Source organism: Chanodichthys erythropterus, chromosome 16 (genome assembly GCF_024489055.1).
Source record: "Chanodichthys erythropterus isolate Z2021 chromosome 16, ASM2448905v1, whole genome shotgun sequence".
Lineage (NCBI taxonomy): Eukaryota > Metazoa > Chordata > Actinopteri > Cypriniformes > Xenocyprididae > Chanodichthys > Chanodichthys erythropterus.
In genome coordinates, this window is record NC_090236.1 from 28,339,588 (window position 1) to 28,360,373 (window position 20,786).

General features: G+C 36.8%; 1 protein-coding gene across 3 annotated transcripts; it reads left to right on the forward strand.

The window, feature by feature from the left end:
* The first annotated feature begins 651 nt into the window (after positions 1–651).
* On the forward strand, positions 652–20,047 carry palm1b (paralemmin 1b). Of its 3 annotated transcripts, none has more exons than XM_067363263.1 (7): positions 652–1,368; positions 8,187–8,232; positions 11,658–11,738; positions 17,584–17,705; positions 17,807–17,879; positions 17,994–18,015; positions 18,372–20,047. In XM_067363263.1, exons 2-7 carry the CDS (start codon positions 8,188–8,190, stop codon positions 18,776–18,778), a joined length of 750 nt encoding a protein of 249 aa, XP_067219364.1. In that variant the 5' UTR covers positions 652–1,368; position 8,187; the 3' UTR covers positions 18,779–20,047. The 3 variants fall into 3 exon arrangements, with proteins under 3 accessions (XP_067219364.1, XP_067219365.1, XP_067219366.1); XM_067363264.1 differs by having other exon boundaries at positions 18,375–20,047; XM_067363265.1 differs by lacking the exons at positions 652–1,368; positions 8,187–8,232; positions 11,658–11,738 and adding an exon at positions 11,837–11,880.
* The last annotated feature ends 739 nt before the right edge of the window (positions 20,048–20,786 follow it).

Below are 20,786 nucleotides of genomic sequence, written 5' to 3' on the forward strand. Positions count from 1 at the left end.
ATTGTTATATTTTTTTAAATGGTGCGTAAGTGTGCATGTCGCGGATGTCCTAATCGCGTCACTGTCCGGAGCAGAAGGGGGCGGTAATGCACCAATAAGCTGGATGCCAACCGCCGTAAAACAGGAAAGAAGAAGCAGCGTCACTGTGGAGTGAAAGCGGATATATACAACAGACCCATGAGAAGATAATGCTAAATAATTCGTAGTTTTTGTTATTTTTGGACCAAAATGTATTTTAGGTGCTTCAAAAACTTCTAACCCACTGATGTCACATGGACTACTTTGATGATGTTTTTATTACCTTTCTGGACATGGACAGTATACCGTACATACACTTTCAATGGAGGGACAGAAAGCTCTCGGACTAAATCTAAAATATCTTAAACTGTGTTCCGAAGATGAACGGAGGTCTTACGGGATTGGAACGACATGAGGGTGAGTAATTAATGACATAATTTTTGGGTGAACTAACCCTTTAATGGTAATAAATAAAATTGCAACTATTACTGTATTAGTAAATGTGCAAATTAATATTTGAAGAAAAATAAATGCTTTAGAAGAATTTTCATTGTTAGTTCATGTTAACTATAGTTAACTAATGTTAAAGTGCCACAGGGGAAAAAAAAAATCTCTGAATGCTGATGGTATAATTTCACTTTATTCCTTATTTTAGTATAGCTAGTAACATATTAGGAAATACTGAGAATTTCTAACCTAAATTTCCAACAATAAAAGGTGTAAAATAATAATAGGAGTTAAAAAAGGAGAACAGGTATATGAACAGTTAAATGGTAGTAGTCTGTGAGGTAACATGTAAACATGAGCAATAACAGGAAAAAAACATCCCCAATACAATAACTTAAAAGTTGAATTTTGTTGTAAACCCTCCATCAATCTATGCTTCGAGTCTGTGTTTACATGGTTTATTCAGCCCCTCAAGTGTCCGGAGGGAGGCGTATCCAAGCATCTCTTCTCACTCTCACTAGGAGGAGGAGATGCCAGACATTGCCCTTAACACGCTCGCGGAATAACTGTCGCGCGGGAAACAAAGGCTTGGCTGCTGTGGAGTCAACAGTCGCGCGCTCCATCCTGAAGCCATGTGAGAGATCTGCTGCTGCTGCAAAGGGACATCAGAACACATTCACCGTCGGGTTGAGCGCCGCTCCCCGGAAAACAGACCACACGTCCCCGCCAACAGCCGTATCTGCAACACGAGAGAATAACCGAATTAATGCCCATCATTAGATAGTAGTAGCTCAGTCATATTGATCGCCTGTATCGTTTACGCCTCCGAGCGGGGGTTTGGTTTTTTCTAAGCGGGCGCGAGAGAAACATTCGCTATCGAAAGGGAACGGGTCTGGCCATTGAGTAAGTATTCATTTCAGAACAATTGTTATTTTCCTGCGGGGTTTATTGTCTTTCGTTTCCTGACATTATGATTTGTTGTTATACTGTAGGCTTGGCATTGCAATGGCGCTTTAAATCGTCTGAATGTCTTGTTACATTGCAATAACCGAGAAAATAACAGGACTGAAATGTAGCAATGCGATATAAGTGACATTTACCTCTTCGAAGAAAGTACATATGGCTTGATAAAATGTATAAAGGTTGCGTTTTTATCATATGTTTACGTAAATTGTAGCACAAGCCCAATAACACGCTGGTGCGTTTTGCAGCGCATCCCCGCGTTAAAGCAGTACGTGCTCGGGTGTGGGAGAACCACATCTAGTAATATACTGATGAAAATGGGTGGGATGATCCAATATGGCCGTGCAGACCTGAATTTAGAAGTATATGTTAAATATATTGGTATTCAGTCGGATTTTGGTCATTTAATAGTTCGGAAATCTGAAAATAATTACCCCGCGCGCGAAATCAAATACGCTTCACGTTGAGCTTCTCTCCTGACAGGCTTATGATGCGTTTTTTTTCCCTGTCAAATCTTCTCCACACCCACCGCGTCCATCGTGCGCTCATTCCCCAGCTGGAAACGCTTTATTTTCGCCAAGGGCAAGAATGAGAACTATAAAGCGTTTTGTATTATACACATTATGTAAAATAGTTTGTTGTTTATCTGGAAGTGAAATTTATCTTTTGGTGTGGAGAACAACAAGACGCACATGAAGAAAGAATGGAAGAGTGTTGTCAATCCTATTACAAATCCAATGCCAAAGCTTTGTCAGTCAACTTTACGCTTCCATGAACATTTGAGGCACTAGGTCATTGGAGCCACCAGAGCAGGCTCCTGACAAAAAGAATAAGAAAAAAAATCAATGAGATGCTTTTGAAATTAGGGTTGGTGCTCCATAAAGTGCATTATAAATTGTTGAGAATTAGTGAATTAGAATTCTCAAGCTCAATTCTCAAGGAACGTCTTATGAATAGTTTAGAATAGTTTAATTTATAATTAAAACAAGGTCTGTGGGTATTAAAACTTGCAGAAGCATTCACATTTTTGTTGAAATAATAAGGCGAGAGGTATTGCTTTAATGTGAATATTGTCATAAGGACTTAAGCGCTGCAACCCCTTGAAACTTAAAAATATTAAAGCTGGCATGAAATTGAAATTCAGCCTATCTATTTTCTAAATAAACATTACATATCTTATTGTAAACAATTCATCCATGCATATGTCTCATTTTAAAAAGTTTTTGACCTTTTAATGCTTAATCAAAATGTCTTAACTGGACCTTCCGGTGAAAACGACTTCTATCTGGTGACGTATGCATGACTTCTCCAGTCATTTAGTCCAATTTAACCCAGCCCCTGAAAACTTGGGTGAAAATTTTACATCATCGTTCATTCTGAATGCATTAATTCAAAAGCCATCTGTTATATAATTCACAGCATAAATTGCATGTAGTCATATTTTAAACATGATTTTTTGAAGCTACTGATGTGTTTTATAAGAAAATGCTACTGAAAACTTCAGTGTTTCAACTTTGTCTATAATGTCTGTGCCAGTTTTCAAACACAGCAACCCTTATCTGCCTGGGTCCCCAGCCCACATTCCTTGCTAAGAAGCATTTATAATTAGAGACTATTGGAAATAGCCTCTAATTCATTTAGATTCTTTTAAAATTAATATAAAGTTTTCCCCATCAATATATACTCAGTGGCACAAGTGTATTAAAATACTTTACATGTTGCTTAAATTATGAAATCTGGTATTGCGCAAGTGGCTATATGGTCACATGGGATCTGTCACTTCATGGGTGTGGCCATCCAGCAGCAAGGACTCCTGACAGCTGCCGTGATTTGACACGGTTAAAATTGGACAGCTCTGGACTATCACTGATATTTTAACCTCTCACCTATATCTCTTCTTTTTTTTTATCAGAACTCTGTAGCAGATAATAGCTCATAACAGACTCTCCTCATTTACTCAAGCCCTTCCTGCTCACTCCAGCCATAATGAAAAAATCTTTATGACTGCTACTAAACATGAGTGCACACTTAATGACTCACTTTTTCACAATTGTCCAATTTAGAGGAGACTTTTTACAATAGCTAATGTCCATTTAAACATTTTTGAAAAAGGTTAGGGACTCCGTTTGGATAGGATGGAAAATCCACTTAAATTTTATAAATGCAGTCATCTCTAACTGTTAACCAGAAGGTTTCAGTGAGAGAAACCACTGAAGTGTTACCAGCTATTAAGTGTGACCTACATTCTATATGCTTGAAATATATATGTATGCGCTAACAGCTTTAGGAGGTATCCTCCCTTCCTTTTTTTCTCCCCATGGTTGGTTGGGCCCTGGCTCATGGCATGTCTCAAAAAAAGGGAGTGCATGAAACTATTGGTACTGTCCTTTACCAGACAAGCTGGACCTTCTCAAAATCCTCATGCTGAAGTTTCTCAAGTCTCCCTCCCACATTCCTTGCAATCAAATAGCACTTAGTATGTAACAGTGTTTTTGTCAGTCCAAGAGTTAGTTCGGGTGGCCTTTTTAGCTTTTAGAGGATACGTTTTTATTTCTTGAACATACATATTTTGTGACATTTATAAAAATGCCAAATGTCCCCTAATTTGTTTCTTACCTGCTACCAGAAACTTCTAATATAGACAGTTTTTTTTTAAATGACGGTATAGAATTAATTGTTGAATAAAGTCGTTTTTTTGTTTGTTTGTTTTTGCGCACAAAAAGTATACTCATAACTTCATAACATTAAGGTTGAACCACTGTAGTCACGTTGACTATTTTTGTCTTCACTACTTTTCTGAGCCTTGAATGACGATAATTACGTTGCTTTCTATGGGGGATAAAAAAACCTCTTGGATTTCATCAAAAAATATCTTAAAGACCCCCTGTAGTGAAAATCAAGTTTTTAATGTTGTTCATATGTCTATCTGGTGTTTTTAAAATGCTTTAAGACAAACCGTGTATATATATTAGTCAACACCATTACTGAGTATTTTCTCTTTAAAACTGCAGTAAACCAAACAGTCTCAAACCCGCGGTTTGAAATCGTTGGTGTTTCTGACGTCAAAAACTACCTTGTAACCAATCATGTCAACGTGACGGCGGGCTTTAGCATATCATTAACTGACCGCGCAAGGGAGTCTCAAATGGAGGTTATCCCAGTATATTTTTTGTTGATATGAAAAATCAGCTAGATTTGGGAATATGGCGGGTATATGATGTATATTACCTTCTTATGATGAACTGTATGCCTTTCTCCACTGACGTTCTTAGTTGTTCAAAGCATTTCTAAGGATACCGATTGTTATAAGGTAGCTGTCTGACTGGTGAATGTGAATATGGTTTGTATAACATTAGCAACACATTATTAGCTGTTTGATAACATAGTCAAGCAAAAGGCTAATCATATTAATTACCATTGTGTGTCCGACGTAAAAAGCGATACCATTGTGCAGCTTTTACACCAGTAAGTTGACCGAGTGGATCTCATCTGAGCTCGTGCAAGTGTAGTGAAGGCAGGCTAATTAGCATATTTATAGATCCGTGTATATTAAATGAGGCAGGGGTGTAGAGTTGCATTCAAGCTATTTTAAGGCATTAAGAATTTTTTTATACAGGAAATAAAAAACATTTAAATATGTAATTTTGGTCATCAAAGATGAGTTTTAAGGGATAAAATTATTGACTACAGAGGGACTTTAATTTGTCTTCCAAGGGTGTTACGGGTTTGGAATGACATGACAGAAATTTAATTTTTGGGTGAACTAACCCTTTAATTTGCATCATATAACCTATAATTGCCTCCCCCATTCAGACGGTGATACAAACGGACATGTCCACATTTAAGTATTTCAATGGAAAGTTTGCCCTCTTACAGCAGATTTAGTTCACAAATAACTGACAGTCATGAACTAAATATGATTTCATTGACAATAGTCAATACTAAAATTCATAAGCAAATTACTTTTCGCCCAATCAGTTGCTCGCACATTCAAGCTCCACTGATATAACTGTTCTTGGCTCATTTCGGATCACTGAATCAGTGAGTTTTTGACTCTCAAGAACAGTTGCAATTGGATCAGTCCAATTCGCAAATGAATTGTTCAGTGTTATTTGTGAACCAATTCAGCAGGTACAGTGTAAAGAAGCAACTCGTTCACGAATCGGACGTCTATCTTGCATTTCAGAAGCGGTGTCGATTTCTTCAGTTCAAAATAATGAGGAACAATATGCTTTTATGGAATGTAGTGATGTAAAACGTATGATATTAAGCTTTGAAATGAAGTAAAAATAAAAGTTTCCCGAAATAAAAATAATCTGATAAAGTACAGATATTTGAGATGTACTTAAGTACTGTAACAAAGTAGAAATGCTTTTTTTTACTGTCCAGCACTGTTCAGGTGGTATGATTTGCTCGGGCCTTAAAATTGAGTTATGTATCCTACAAGCCATTAAAATCTAGCAAGAAAGGACTCTCAGGAGATATTTACATCACCATTACTGCATCTGAGGAATGAAGAATTGTAATTGGAACCTAATGCATAAATGGGACCTGACATTTTTGTCACCCCAAAGTTTATTGCATATACACAAAAAGGAAGCCTTTGGTTGATGTTGAGGCATGTTTTTTATGCATTCAATTTTCTCTATAGAAATCTAGCCACGATTATCTATTGGCTGCTCTTTGTCACTTTTGGCATTTTAAACACTTTTGTTGGCCAGTGAGTGAACCAGTGAAAAGGTCACAGCATGGCTTCAGTGTGTTGCCCAGCAGTTGACTAGAGAGGGGAAACGAGCTGTAAGATAAGTGCACCCACACTGGAGACTTCACAGATTGGATAAAGCTGGCCAGCGTTGTGTTTTTCCTGGACTCCCAAGTGCTTTTCCAGTGCTGTCAATGAGATGTGGCGAAAGGAAATGGCTGCATGGTGTTGAAACTTTTCAAAGAGTTTCTCTTCATTCTTCCATTCCTAAGCCACTGATGCAGTGTTGTTCTAATTTGCATAGAGTTTTAGAACGAGTTAAATTTATTGCCGATGAGTTGTAAACCCAACTAAAGAACTGGTAAGATTATGAGCAAGTAATTGAGTGGAAGAGGATTATGAAACAATACCAACACACTATTATAAATTTGTGAAAATGACCTGAAGTGGCCATAACATTTAAATACAGTCAAGTCCAAAGGTTATGGAAATTATTAAAAATACTGGATAAAAAGGTTTTTATTCAGTAATCAATGCCTGTAAAAGTAAAATGAATTTCACTGCTCAAATGGCAGGGACCCTGTTAGACCTTGAGCAAATGCTTATGCGTGTTTTGTCAACTGTTATCTCTGAATCATTTGCTTAAAGCTTTTGTTACAGTCCATGTTGCTCCACTTTTCATGAGTGGGTTTGCTCCATGAATCATCTTCGGCGTGAGCTCAAGTGCTGCACTTGTCACTTTCTGCACTAGTGATTTAAAATGCAGGTGTTAATGCAACATTGTGTGTTTTACACTGAGTAGTGGATCTGGGTTGAGCTTGAGTTCAACAGTTATTCCATCAGTCAACAGTTAATTCTTTGGTCTGAATGTACAGAAGTGAATCAATTAAGCTATTGCTTCGATTTCATCTTGAACGATCAGTTCCATTGTGAGTGATTCTTTAGGTCTGAATTTAGAGAGAGATAACATATTGACAAACATTCCCTGTGAGGGAGTGAACATGTGACTGGCTCTGCTCGGAAGGGCCATTGAGATCACTAATCAGCTGGATGACTCTCCCCTACAGCCATTTTCAGGAGAGAAGCTCTTTCTCTGTGGACCAACGCAAAACCCTGCAGTAAAACAGGCTTTGACAAAAGACATCATTGTGCCAGGTCAACATGGCCTTCCACTACCCATCTCCTCATTCCATGGTTGACCTCTTTTTTATCCATGTGTCCCTTTTCCTTTGATATTTTGTTTCCACGTTTCCTCAATCCATGCATTGTATGTTTTGGCTTCCTCTCACAGGATGCCTATCAATGTAGCCATGTAGTATATAACCACAAATGGATGGTCATGTTTGGACTGCTTGTATTGATGTTTTTGCTCAACCTTGCCCCTATATTATAAATGCAAATAAGAGATTTGGTTTCTCTTTTGCAGTATTCATACCCATGTTAAAGTCAAACTGAACTAGCGTTTGCTTTATAATCTCTCCAGCAACGTTGGTCTTCCCTCAGCTTTATGTTGGAGTTCTGGAATCAATTTAGGGAGGAATGCAAAGGACTGTTAACAGTTTTGAAATTTGCATGCCATTCATAACTTCTCCCTTCATTGCTGTTGGACTGGTGTGCTGGACACTGCTGTGAAAATGATTTGCAATATATATCGGTGCATATCTGGAGATCGATTTCTGAGAAGAGAAAAAGTGCTGCCCACTTCTTTTATCGATTTCTATCGATCTGCTTTCCCTCGAAGGAGAGAGGGACTCATATTTTACATGAGCGCAGCATGCGTAGACATAAGACAGGGTCCATCTGTAATGCATTGTGAAAGTGTACAAGATGTTAGTTCATTTTGCAGGTAAAGGAACACAGTCTTCAATAGGAAATGATGTGTGTCTAAAGATCAGGCAGGGATCTGGCCATGCATTATTGAACAAAATATATTATATTGAATGCTTTGAAGAAAGGCTATGGTTTCCGGTAAATGGGAAGTGATCCTCATCCATCCATTACTCCTGTTGTGTCTGCTGTTTAATCAAAAATGTAATTTCACTGCATTTTTTTGCAGGATGTCGGAAGATTTGTCACAGCAAGATAGACTGCGGGCCATTGCTGTAAGTAAATAATTACACTAATTCTAATTTATTTATATTAGGACAACTAATCAAAAGTAATTGATAATAAAAATAATGAATTTCATTTTCGATTAGTCAGGTCTGTTCACTAGGCAAGGCATGGAGAATAAGTGACAACATTTCTGTCTGAAAAACGCATTTAAAAATCACAGAACTGCTGTGGGAAAAGTGCACGACCAAGGTTGTAGTAAGCATTGAAACAGATGTAGAATAATGAATTGAATATACACTACTATTTGATAAGTTTTCTTTTATTCAGCAGGGATGCATTCATTGTTCAAAAGTGACATTAAAGACATTTATAATGTTACTAAAGATTTCTATTTTAAATAAATGTTGTTCCTTTTAACTTTCTGCTCATTAAAGGATCCTAAAATTCAGCTTTGCCACCACAGGAATACGTTACATTTTAATATTTTAAATTGTAATAAAATTTTCACAGTATTATTGTTTTATTGTATCTTGGACCAAATATAGGCAGCCTTGGTTAGCATAAGAGACTTTTTTATATGCCAACTTTTGTCTCTTGGTTGGCATAAGAAAATTTTGCCAAACCCAAACATTTGAACGGTAGTGTATACCAAAAATATATCATAATATCATCAAAATGAATAAGCCCTAGTATATACAATTAGCACTTTCAGAATTTAATTTTTGTGAACATAATTCCTCATTACACAGCTTGGTTGTGTACAAACCCGATTCCAAAAAAGTTGGGACACTGTACAAATTGTGAATAAAAAAGGAATGCAATAATTTACAAATCTCATAAACTTATATTTTATTCACAATAGAATATAGATAACATATCAAATGTTGAAAGTGAGACATTTTGAAATGGCTTGCCAAATATTGGCTCATTTTGGATTTCATGAGAGCTACACATTCCAAAAAAGTTGGGACAGGTAGCAATAAGAGGCTGGAAAAGTTAAATGTACATATAAGGAACAGCTGGAGGACCAATTTGCAACTTATTAGGTCAATTGGCAACATGATTGGGTATAAAAAGAGCCTATCAGAGTGGCAGTGTCTCTCAGAAGTCAAGATGGGCAGAGGATCACCAATTCCCCCAATGCTGCGGCGAAAAATAGTGGAGCAACATCAGAAAGGAGTTTCTCAGAGAAAAATTGCAAAGAGTTTGAAGTAATCATCATCTACAGTGCATAATATCATCCAAAGATTCAGAGAATCTGGAACAATGTCTGTGCGTAAGGGTCAAGACCGGAAAACCATACTGGATGCCCGTGATCTTCGAGCCCTTAGACGGCACTGCATCACATACAGGGATGCTGCTGTAATGGAAATCACAACATGGGCTCAGGAATACTTCCAGAAAACATTGTCGGTGAACACAATCCACTGTGCCATTCGCCTTTGCCGGCTAAAACTCTATATGTCAAAGAAGAAGCCATATCTAAACATGATCCAGAAGCACAGGTGTTTTCTCTGGGCCAAGGCTCATTTAAAATAGACTGTGGCAAAGTGGAAAACTGTTCTGTGGTCAGACGAATCAAAATTTGAAGTTCTTATTGGAAAACTGGGACGCCATGTCATCCAGACTAAAGAGGACAAGGACAACCCAAGTTGTTATCAGCGCTCAGTTCAGAAGCCTGCATCTCTGATGGTATGGGTTTGCATGAGTGCGTGTGGCATGGGCAGCTTACACATCTGGAAAGGCACCATCAATGCTGAAAGGTATATCCAAGTTCTAGAACAACATATGCTCCCATCCAGACGTCGTCTCTTTCAGGGAAGACCTTGCATTTTCCAACATGACAATGCCAGACCACATACTGCATCAATTACAACATCATGGCTGTGTAGAAGAAGGATCCGGGTACTGAAATGGCCAGCCTGCAGTCCAGATCTTTCACCCATAGAAAACATTTGGCGCATCATAAAGAGGAAGATGCGACAAAGAAGACCTAAGACAGTTGAGCAACTAGAAGCCTGTATTAGACAAGAATGGGAATACATTCCTATTCTTAAACTTGAGCAGCTGATCTTGTTTTTCCCTTAAAATGATACATTTTCTCAGTTTAAACATTTGATATGTCATCTATGTTGTATTCTGAATTAAAATATTGAAATGTGAAACTTCCACATCATTGCATTCGGTTTTTATTCACAATTTGTACAGTGTCCCAACTTTTTTGGAATCGGGTTTGTAAATAGTATGAGGACAAATGTCAGGATACAGATCTGATGCACAGAAGGCCTAAATGATGTTAGTCTCATGAGGCATTATGCTCCTACAGTATGTCAATGACCATCTATAAAGGCTAATGCATGTCTAGCCATCAGCACTAAAGCACTCCTGTGTGTTTAATTATTGATGGGCTTAGCATTGTTTTGTGAACAACCAGACTAATGTTGCCTTCAACTGTTCCTCTTCATCCATCTTCTGAGAAGTGGAGACTTCCTGGATGAATGTGCATGGTCAAGAGTTTTATTGGGAGTTCTGCTTTTCAGTTTAATGAAACTCTGGCTACAGTATGTTCACATAGGTTAGCAGAATACAGCAATCAGTTCTGTTTAAAAGCACTTAATACGGCTTTATGTAATTGGAAGCCACTGTCTTCCATCTGAGCTTCTTCTTTTGGTTTTGTTGCCTGTGCATCACCCAAAGGCTGCGCTATACATTCAGTCAAAAAAATATTCTACGCCTCAATTGGACTTGTTAAAATAAATAACGTTCTGATTAAGATAGAACTTTCTCTTGTTATGAAAGCCAAAATGTTTTATATTTACTTCAGTCACTTTCACTATGGCTACTACAGGTGTTGTTTAGAGCTACTGTGAAAATAGAAAAGGCCTCTCCTGTAAGCTGTTGTATGAGCAGGACAATTCGAATCAGTTAGTAAATGTATTTAATAAATATTATATATTTATATTTTAATAAATATATATGTAGTCAAATTTATACATTTGCATTAAGTTTGTAACATGGTTATTATAGTTAACTAAAACTAAAACCATTTAAAAAACATTTTTGTAGCTTGTAATAAAATAAACGTTAACTAAAATAAAATAACATAAAATATTAAATGACTTATTTTATTTCATCTAGTTCCCGAACTATCTTTATGTACTAAAATAACTAAAACTAAAATAAACATATAGACATATTAAAAAATAATAAAAATGACAAAAGCACAACGAAATTACTAAAACGCTAAATGAAATGAAAAAGAAAATGGTAGATATAAAAATAAAAACGAATTAAAAATATTAATAAAACTATTAACATCTCATGATACTGAAACAACATGAATATAACTATAATCCTATAATAATGGATTCTTACCATTTCTTTAAATCAGTTTTGTTAACTGAGATTTGCACAGAAGTTATTTGACAAGTTTGACATCTTTCAGCAGTTTAATATTTTGTCTGTTTTTTAGGAGAAGAGAAAGAGGGATGCTGAGATTGAGAACAAAAGAAGACAATTGGAGGATGACCGTAGACAACTTCAGCATCTCAAGGTATCAAGACATAACAGCTGATATGTTTTCAAAAGCCGAGCAGGTGTGTGTTTGACATTGTCACTGTTTCATCATTCAGATTGCTGTCAGAGGCTTTCACCCAGATGTTAAGGGTCAGAGTGCCATGGCGTGTCTTCCTTATGTAATTAAATTTACTGTCCGTCTAGTCCCACACTTCATATTTCTATTTAAAGCCCTAGTGTTGAAATTCATAAAGTGAGAATGATTTTGTGAGATTTTGAAGTTGCTGAAAGGAGAGGGGGAAGTTTTAACAGCAGTTTCCTGTTAGAGGGGACAAGGGAAAAAATCTGTATCCTCCCTTTAAGTAAAGTTCTGCCTTGTTTTGGTAAGTCAGGCCCCCTTGCAAATTTTCAGTTTTTAAAGACTCATGTACATTCATGAGAACCTTTTACTTTTTATTACCATTTTTAATTAGTGTATTTAAATTAATCCATTCTACCACAAGGTAGTTGTAAACCCTAATAAGTTGAGTCCAAGGGCATAGGTTTGATTGTGACAAGGGAGGTATCACGCCCAGTTGCAGGAATACACAAAGAAGATAAACATCAGGTTTAATAATCCACACTAGAAAACCCAAATAACAGCAGGTAGACAAATGCAACCATAAGCACAAACAAGACTATATAACAGGAGTGAACAAACAGCAACTTAAGTACAAGGCAAATGAATGAAATAATGATAAACACTTGTGCAGGTCAAATGAATCACCATGACAACTGATAAGTGGCGGGAAATTAGACAAAGAAATCAGGAAACATAATAAAAACAAACTGAAAGTCCAAGATAATGAAACAGAAAACAAGATAACTAAAAGTCTGTGACAGAGAGGACTTAAAAGATTTTTGACCGCAATTTCAGGTCATCTAATGCCTTTATTTATAGATATGGTAGCCATCCCACACATTACATCTGATTCTGATTATGAAAACAACATTTTCTGTACTTCATGATAGAGCATGTAAACAAGCATACATTCTTAACTGGGAAAAAAAAAAGTATGTACCATTATTCAAGGATTGACATAACATTTTTTAGTATATATTGACTTAAATTAATCTATTCTGTAATGTTATAAGTTAAATGTAAGTAATGATGACAAGGTAGCAGTTTAACTTTAAAGGGTTTACCACTCCTACACTATTTACGTTATATAGACAGAGCAGTGCTTTCGGGTTCTACGTCAGAATGCCGACTTAGTATTGGGCGACACCGTACATGTGAGCACCACGACGTATGCGTGTGATGCTGACGCAGGAGCCGGCCAATAATGAGTCTGCATTCAGAAGGAGTATAGGAGAATGACAAGGGATGACAGAAATTGTTGAATAAAGTCGTTATTTTTGTCTTGTTTTTGCGCAAAAATTATTTTTGTCTCTTCATAACATTAAGGTTTAACCACTGTAGTCACATGGACTATTTTAACAATGTCTTTACTACCTTTCTGGACCTTGAATGTGGTAATTATGTTGCTTTCAATAGGGGATATTAAAAAAACCTCTCTGATTTCATCAAAAATATCTTAATTTGTGTTCCGAAGATGAGCTAAGGTCATACGGGTTTGGAACGACATGAGGGTGAGTAAATAATAACAGAAATTAAATTTTTGATTGAACGAACCCTTTAACTTTACTCTATCCATAGTGCAACCGTTAGCTACCACGTAAATTGTAATTGGCACGGTGCGAACTGCAGTGTTTTTTGGGGGTCAGAGTGCTCTTAATGATGCTGTACATCACTTTATTTAAATATTAAAAATGAATTGCTCTATACAGGATTTTCCAAGAAAATAAAGTATAGACTCGTACAAAAATAATACCTCTCAATCATTACTTAAGATCCACTAGAAGTAACTCTCAGTATCTTTGCATCACTACAAGTAATGTCAACTTATTCTACTAACCCCAACAACTAACCCTAATCTAACAGTCTTGTACAGTCTACTAATACTCTAATGAGAGTTAGCTGACATGTAGTGGGCCATCGAAATAAAGTGTAACCGATTATGCTGGCAAATAAGTTAAAGAAAATGATAATTCTGTCATTAATTACTCACCCTCATGTCATTCCAAACCCACAAATGAAGATCTTTTTGATGAAATCTGACAGTGTTCTGTCCCTCCATAGACTTGCCTTCATGCCTTCACAACTAGAACTTTGACGCTTCAAAAAGTTCATAAAGAGATTCGTCAAATGAATCCATATGAATGGAGCGGTTTAGTCAAAATTTTCTGAAGAGACATGATCGCTTTATATAATGAACGGATTGAATGAGGTTCGTCCCCCATGTTTGAGTTTCCAGAAGAGGTTTGTCCTTGCACGTCATTCCGGTTGGGTTGAGCTGTATATGTTTGCTGATCTTTATATGTGAATTTTGTATGAGGATTTGTATTATTTGACAGCAGCCAAACAATCAGGAGGTTATAAAAATAGTTCATTAATGAGTGTATGTATCGCATATGTCATTCTTTTTATGATTACACAATTATCTCTGGATTTCTGCATACATTATTACCCCAGTTATTTTCATCATTCATACCAAAATATGAAAACTGCAAAATTTATGCAAATCCTTAAGTTCCCAAGTCTGCTGCAGAGGATCCATGGTCAAAAATAGTTTGCCTGCGTGCCTATCCTCATCTCCCAAATATCCGGCAAGGCGATTGTTTCCCTTTTGTTATCTGTCACAACGTGATATTTTTTGTTTGTTAGTTTTATACCTGCCATTGTTTTTTGTGCATAAGGGATTTTGCTCAATAGGGAACAATGGAACAGGCCTTAGTTTCCTACTGAGCGAGACTCAGATCCTTTGTCCTACCCTCTGTGCTGGGATTGTATTGCGTGTGCATGTGGATGGGTGTGAACATGTGGTGATGTCAGCATATCTGTCACCATGCCAGAATTCGCGGTCACAAAGCCAGAGTGGAGGGTGGGGGCTGAGGGACGAGAACGAGAGCAGGAGAGGGTCAGTTTGGACTGTTTCGAATATAGACAGTTATGTCACAAGATATTATATGAAACTGAGAAATTGTTGCTAATTCTGTGTGAAGGATTACCCAGTTTCATAAGAAAAGGGAGTAGGTTAGAGTTTTAAGGAAGCATAATGAATTGTAAGATCTAATGTGAAAGGGTGTTTTTTCAATTTGGTAATTTTCAGACTGCACACAAAAATGTCAGTAAGTGCCTCAGTCTTTTTGAGTTCATGTGACAGCTTTTTCATGGCTCTTTCTTTTTCTTTTTTTCAGATTCTGCGAATCTGTTTTTCTTGTGATGATCATGACAGTTTTTTTTTTTTTTTTTTTTTAAGTGTCCATTAAGTAATATTTTTAGTTTATTTGCCTTTAAAATACTATTTGGACCCATACACTTTTTTTGGCAACTAGGAAAGAAATGTCTTGAGTATAGTAGTGATAAAGCAGGTACCAGTAGGATGAAATTGCTTTAGAGAGCAATGGTACATGTCCCAGTGGGCTTGTTGCAGAGAATAAGTTCCAACATCCTCAGACCGGCCCATTTACAACACAGTGATGGATACTGTGCTGCTTGTTTTTTTTTTCTCCATTCTCATCCTCCTTGTCTAGCTGATGAGGTCTCTTGTCTGTCCATTGACCTTTTTCCTTATGCTTTTGTTATTTTTGTGGTCTTGACCTCACCTTCCCCCTCTCTTCCTTTCATCCCACTCTACTTCTTTTTCATTTTCTCCAGAGGCCTGTCTGAATGAATCTTTCAGATGTTCAGCCTTGCAGAGCTCAGACACTACTGTCTGTACAGTAAACAGTGTAAGAACGAAAGAAGGATGAAAAAGGGACATCAAACCTGACAACAACCTCATATAATTCTAAAAGTTTGTGATCCAAACTTATATATTTATTCTCATATAATGTCATCTTCACCTTCATCTCAGCCTCCTATTTTTTGCTCAACAGGTGTTATCAAGCACTCTGTGATGTTTCTCTTCGGTTTTGCCTTATCATTGGCCTTTGGTTCACTGTTTGATGTTCAGCAGATGTTTGTTTTTATCTGCTGCAGCTTTAACAGCCTCTTCTGTCTTTGCTGCACTAGAATAGAAACAGCACTGTTTGAATGCTAAACTAGTTTGACTTGAATAAGCTTAATCTTATGCCATTAATCACTGGTGCTCATTTGTTTTGTTTACATTTTTGCTTTCTTAATGTGGCATTTCCTAATGAGACATGATATTGTATGAAAACAAATGTAGGGCAGTCTTTGTTTTTATCCATATGACAGGTGACTGGATGGAACGGGTTGAGATTTCTAAGAACTCAATAGACATCCAGTGTGCCAGAATGCCTTGCATTGCTAATTGTGGTCCAGTGCCATTTCTAGTGCCACCTCTGCTTGTACCCAAAATATCTTCCTTCCCTGTGCCAGAAAAAAGTTCTCTGTTTCTTAACAACATGGACTAGAAGCTCTGTCATGAAGCCCTGTTTTAGCAGGCGCCTGTCAAAATGTTTCACTATCCAGAAATGTGCATAGTGTGCATTAGCTGGCATGGAGAATGCCCTAAAGTGAAAAACTAATGGACAGCTAATGGTCATGTGCTACACTAACCTTAATGGTCCAGATATGTTTACGTCAGCAAAATGAATCAGACTGACATAATCTCATTTTCAAGAGCTCATTTTGTTAATATTGTGCAATTAGGGACCATGATATACATTTATAGATATACTTCTGTTCAAAAGTTTGGGGTCAGTATGATTTTTTTTTTATGATTTTGAAATAAGTCACTTAAACTCACCAAGGCTGTATTTATACAAATACAGTCAAAATGGTAATATGAAAGTACAAATGCAATTTCAAACAACTGTTTTCTTTTTGAATATATTTTAAAGGGGACCTGTTATGCCCCTTTTCACAAGATGTAATACAAGTCTCTGGTGTCCCCAGAATGTGTCAGTGATGTTTCAGCTCAAAATCCCCCACAGATTATTTATTATAGCTTGTCAAATTTACACCCTATTAGGGTGTGAGCGAAATCATGCCACTTTGTGTGTGTCCCTTTAAATGCAAATGAGCTGCTGCTACCAGCCCCCTTTCCAGAAGAGGGCGGAGCTTTAGCAGCTCACACTTCAGATACTCAACAACAAAACTGGAGAATCTCACGCAGCAAAAATTCCAGAAATTGTCAGTAGCGGTGTTCAGCCTCATATTGTTCAAAACGGAGTTGGACACAATGCAACTGGAAGTTTCTGAATGGTTGATGGATAAATTTATGTAGTTATTGTAGAGTAAAGTGGATTCAACTCATCGACTAGCATGTACCGTCATAAATCCAGCGCTGAACTGACCCTCATTTGTGATGCAGTCCTGCGTAATATGATTTGCGCAAATATATAACTCTTTACCGACTTTATTCGGCACATTTCCTTCATAAATAAAAATTCAACCACGGTGTCCTCAGTAGCTCAGATGCCGAGAGTCTATGGAGACTCATGTTTGTTGGTACATACAACAACAACATTTGTAATATTTTTTTGTCACAGACAAACATGGCGATTTGATGCTCAAGAAACATTTGTTATTATTTCCAATGTTGAAAGCTGCTTAATATTTTTGTGGAAACCTTGATACATTTTAGGATTGTTGATGAATAGAAAGTTCATAAGAACATCATGTATTTAAAAAAAATCTTTTGTAACAGTTCAAATGTTTTACTTTTGATCAATTTAATGCATCATTACTGAATGAAATTGTTCATTTTTTTTATCTTACTGACCCCAAACTTTTGAGCAGTAGCGTGTTGTTTAAGTGATGTTAACTTCTATAAAAAGAAATCTCTAAGCTAAATGGCCTCTTTTGACAGTCAAAGGCATTGAGAGAGAGATGGCTGTTGGACGGAGCGCCATCCAGTGGAGAGGACGAGGCACAGAAACAACTACAAGAGGATGAAGCCAAGACCAAACTACTGGAACAGACCATCCTCAGGTTAAGACCAGCCATTTAGCATTTTTATATCTTCCAGACAAAAATCTAGCACTCATTGCTGCATATAGTTAATGTTTACTTATAATTTTTTTTATTAACAGACTAGAACAGGAGATTGATGAGCTTGAGAGTGGCGTCCCTTTGAATAAAGGAGATAAACAGGGCAATGAAAATGTAAGATATTAAGTTTGCTCAATGTTTTTAACTATATTCGCATATCTGTTAAGTTTAGCTAAGGTTTAAAGCAAATGATAATACTGACTTTCTGTCATACGTCTTCTCTGCTAGGCACCTGATGGTCCAGTGAAGGGTGAGTGCCAAAATACTTTGTATATTTCAATATTTTGAGTTCTCCTTCATCTCTGTTTTTACACGGTATTGCACAAAATGGAATTTGACAAAAAAGGATTGCCTTGTTTCAAACAGTTATCAGTTTGTTTGCAATTATGGTCGCTGTGTAATTTCACTGTTGTCATGTGAAAGAGCCCCCGGGTCGAACAGAGTTCAGTGAACGTTCATATTATAAGCTTATTAATAAAATACAGAATAGCAGTTCCTGAAAAATAAAAACTCTTAATATTTAATTTGTTTAACCTCAATAACTGATTATTCACATTTGACATAAACAGTAGCGAAAGCTGAATGAGTCTCGTTCTCTGTCCCCAGCAGTTGAGAATGGCATACAGCAGCCCAGTCCTAATGCAGATCAAAATAGCAAGAAACAGATCACAGGCATTGAGGCAAAGCTGCAGTGCACCAATCCTGATGTAGCCATTGAGAATGCCAGCGCAGAGCATCCCGTCACCATGGTGTTCATGGGCTACAAGAATGTAGAGGATGAGGCTGAGACCAAGAAGGCACTGGGCATAGAGGAGACAGTCAAAGCTGAATTTGTGGTTATTGAGGACGGCGAGAACAAAGGTGGAAACGAAGGGGCCAAAGAGGACCAGGCCCCACCAAACGGCAGTGCCTCCAGTCCTGACAAAGCTCAGGATCAGGCCAAGAAGGAGGAATCAAAAGAAGAGGGCAATTCGAAAGAAAAGCAGCCGTGCAAGTGCTGCACAGTCATGTGAGTGCGACCGCTCACCCTGAAGTTTTGACTCTGGCGGAAAACTGACCCCCTGACCATAGCGCAACAATGAATGAGTATACCCCGTATACTTATAATTAACTTTTGTTGTCTAGTATGTATTTCTTTTTTTATTTCTATTAATATTTTTCTATATTTCTGTCTTGACATTTATATATCTATATATACATATATTTTCATTATGTAATGAAGTCCAGTATTTTACTTGTTGAAGAACAGAAAAATGAGGACCACAACAGACAACAACATAGTTAAAAGAACATCTTTGTGGCCCTCACCCTTATTTTGTTTTAAGAAAAATAAGATGAACATCTCAATATATGAATTAGCTATTTATCTCCCGTATACATTTGTGTTTCTAAGATATTACTTTATTATTGAGAAGAAATTACTATATTGATATTACAATGTTATGCTTTTAATATATATTTTGAGCCTTTTGTTTTGTTTTTATTATGTTTTTTTTTTTTTTTTTTTGCCAAATCATCTCAGACCACTGTGAACACTGGTACATAGAGTGTAGTCTTCGTCCACAGTCATACATTCTGCATTACACCTCATAGTAGGCCAATATGTTTGTAAATATGATCCATTTATTTATGACTGCTCATGCCATGATAGAATACATTTAATCATTTTGTTTTAAATAGGCTGCTGTAATTACCCCCAGATCCCGATTATATCCGCAGCAGCTGCTTTAACAGTAAATCACATTTTATAGACCAAATACTATTTACAAGATAACCCATTTTAAACTCATTCTCTTTTCTACATGAAGGATAACATTGTTAAATATAATTGTAATCAATATTCATTTTTGAAAACATTGCAATGCCTCATGTTACATATATGTAGTCCATATTGTCAAAATGCATTCTTACTGTATGTAAAATATATCTTAATATCATTTGGAAAAAAAAAAAAATGCATTGTTTGAAGTTGAGGGTGTTAAATGGGTTGCTGTAAGTTGCCCTCAATTTAACAAGAGTCCAAAATGAATGTTTCAATGTTCAGGCAGGTTGTTCACAATAATGAATCAATTTTTCGTGTTAATTCAAGTTAAATAGTCTGGGGTCTAAAACATGTTTCTCATTCCAAGCCCAACAGCTTTGTAAATGTAGTTTTGCTGTCTTTATGATATTTCAATTTAATGAATTATTTCATGTGTTGTGGATATCAGATAATGTCATGAGTTATAGGTGCTTTATTGATATGGCCAATGCCTGTTATGGTCCAAGTGTTTAAAACAGGAACAATGACAATAAAACAAAAAAAAAGTGTTTGTTTACACTTATGTATCAGTAATTCTTTGATAATTATATTTTCCCTCACCTGCAATCAATGAAGTCTGACACAGTTACAAAGGGTAGTCATTTGGAAAACAAATTGTTTAGATTTGCCAAGGGACATGATGATGATGATACTGTCAGTTACAAAGTTTCTGTGAAAAAGGCTCATTGTTTTAGATGTAATGACTTCAAATTCTGTATCAAACTCAATTCATGATTGCAGAATATTCAACAGACATCCTATCAAAACAAAAAACACATTTCAAAGGGACCCACATGGGCCTCAGAAGCTTTCTAATATGTAAAGGTTGCCATCTGCAGGCTGAAATCTAGTTTGGTTACCAGTGAAGCAGCAGTTTGTAGGCTAAAATGATGCTCCTCACTACTACTGTCATGTTATATTCAGAGCTGGTGTGAGGGAGGGGGGTGGGGCAGAACATCCCAGGCCCAGTGATGAGGGGGCCCTACTGTGGTCTTGTACGGTATAGCCTACTTGTTGGGCCAGAAGAAGGGGAGGCCCACCCATTAAACTTTTTTCAAGGCACATACATTTTTGTGACAGTGCTGAGTATAGTAGCACTACATAAAGATGGTAAATGAATGACTCAAAGAGTCTGACCTGAGTACATGGGTAATAATAACACTATAATATGGTGAATTTGTTTAGGTAAATTAGGCCATTTTTTGCCATTTATCTCAATG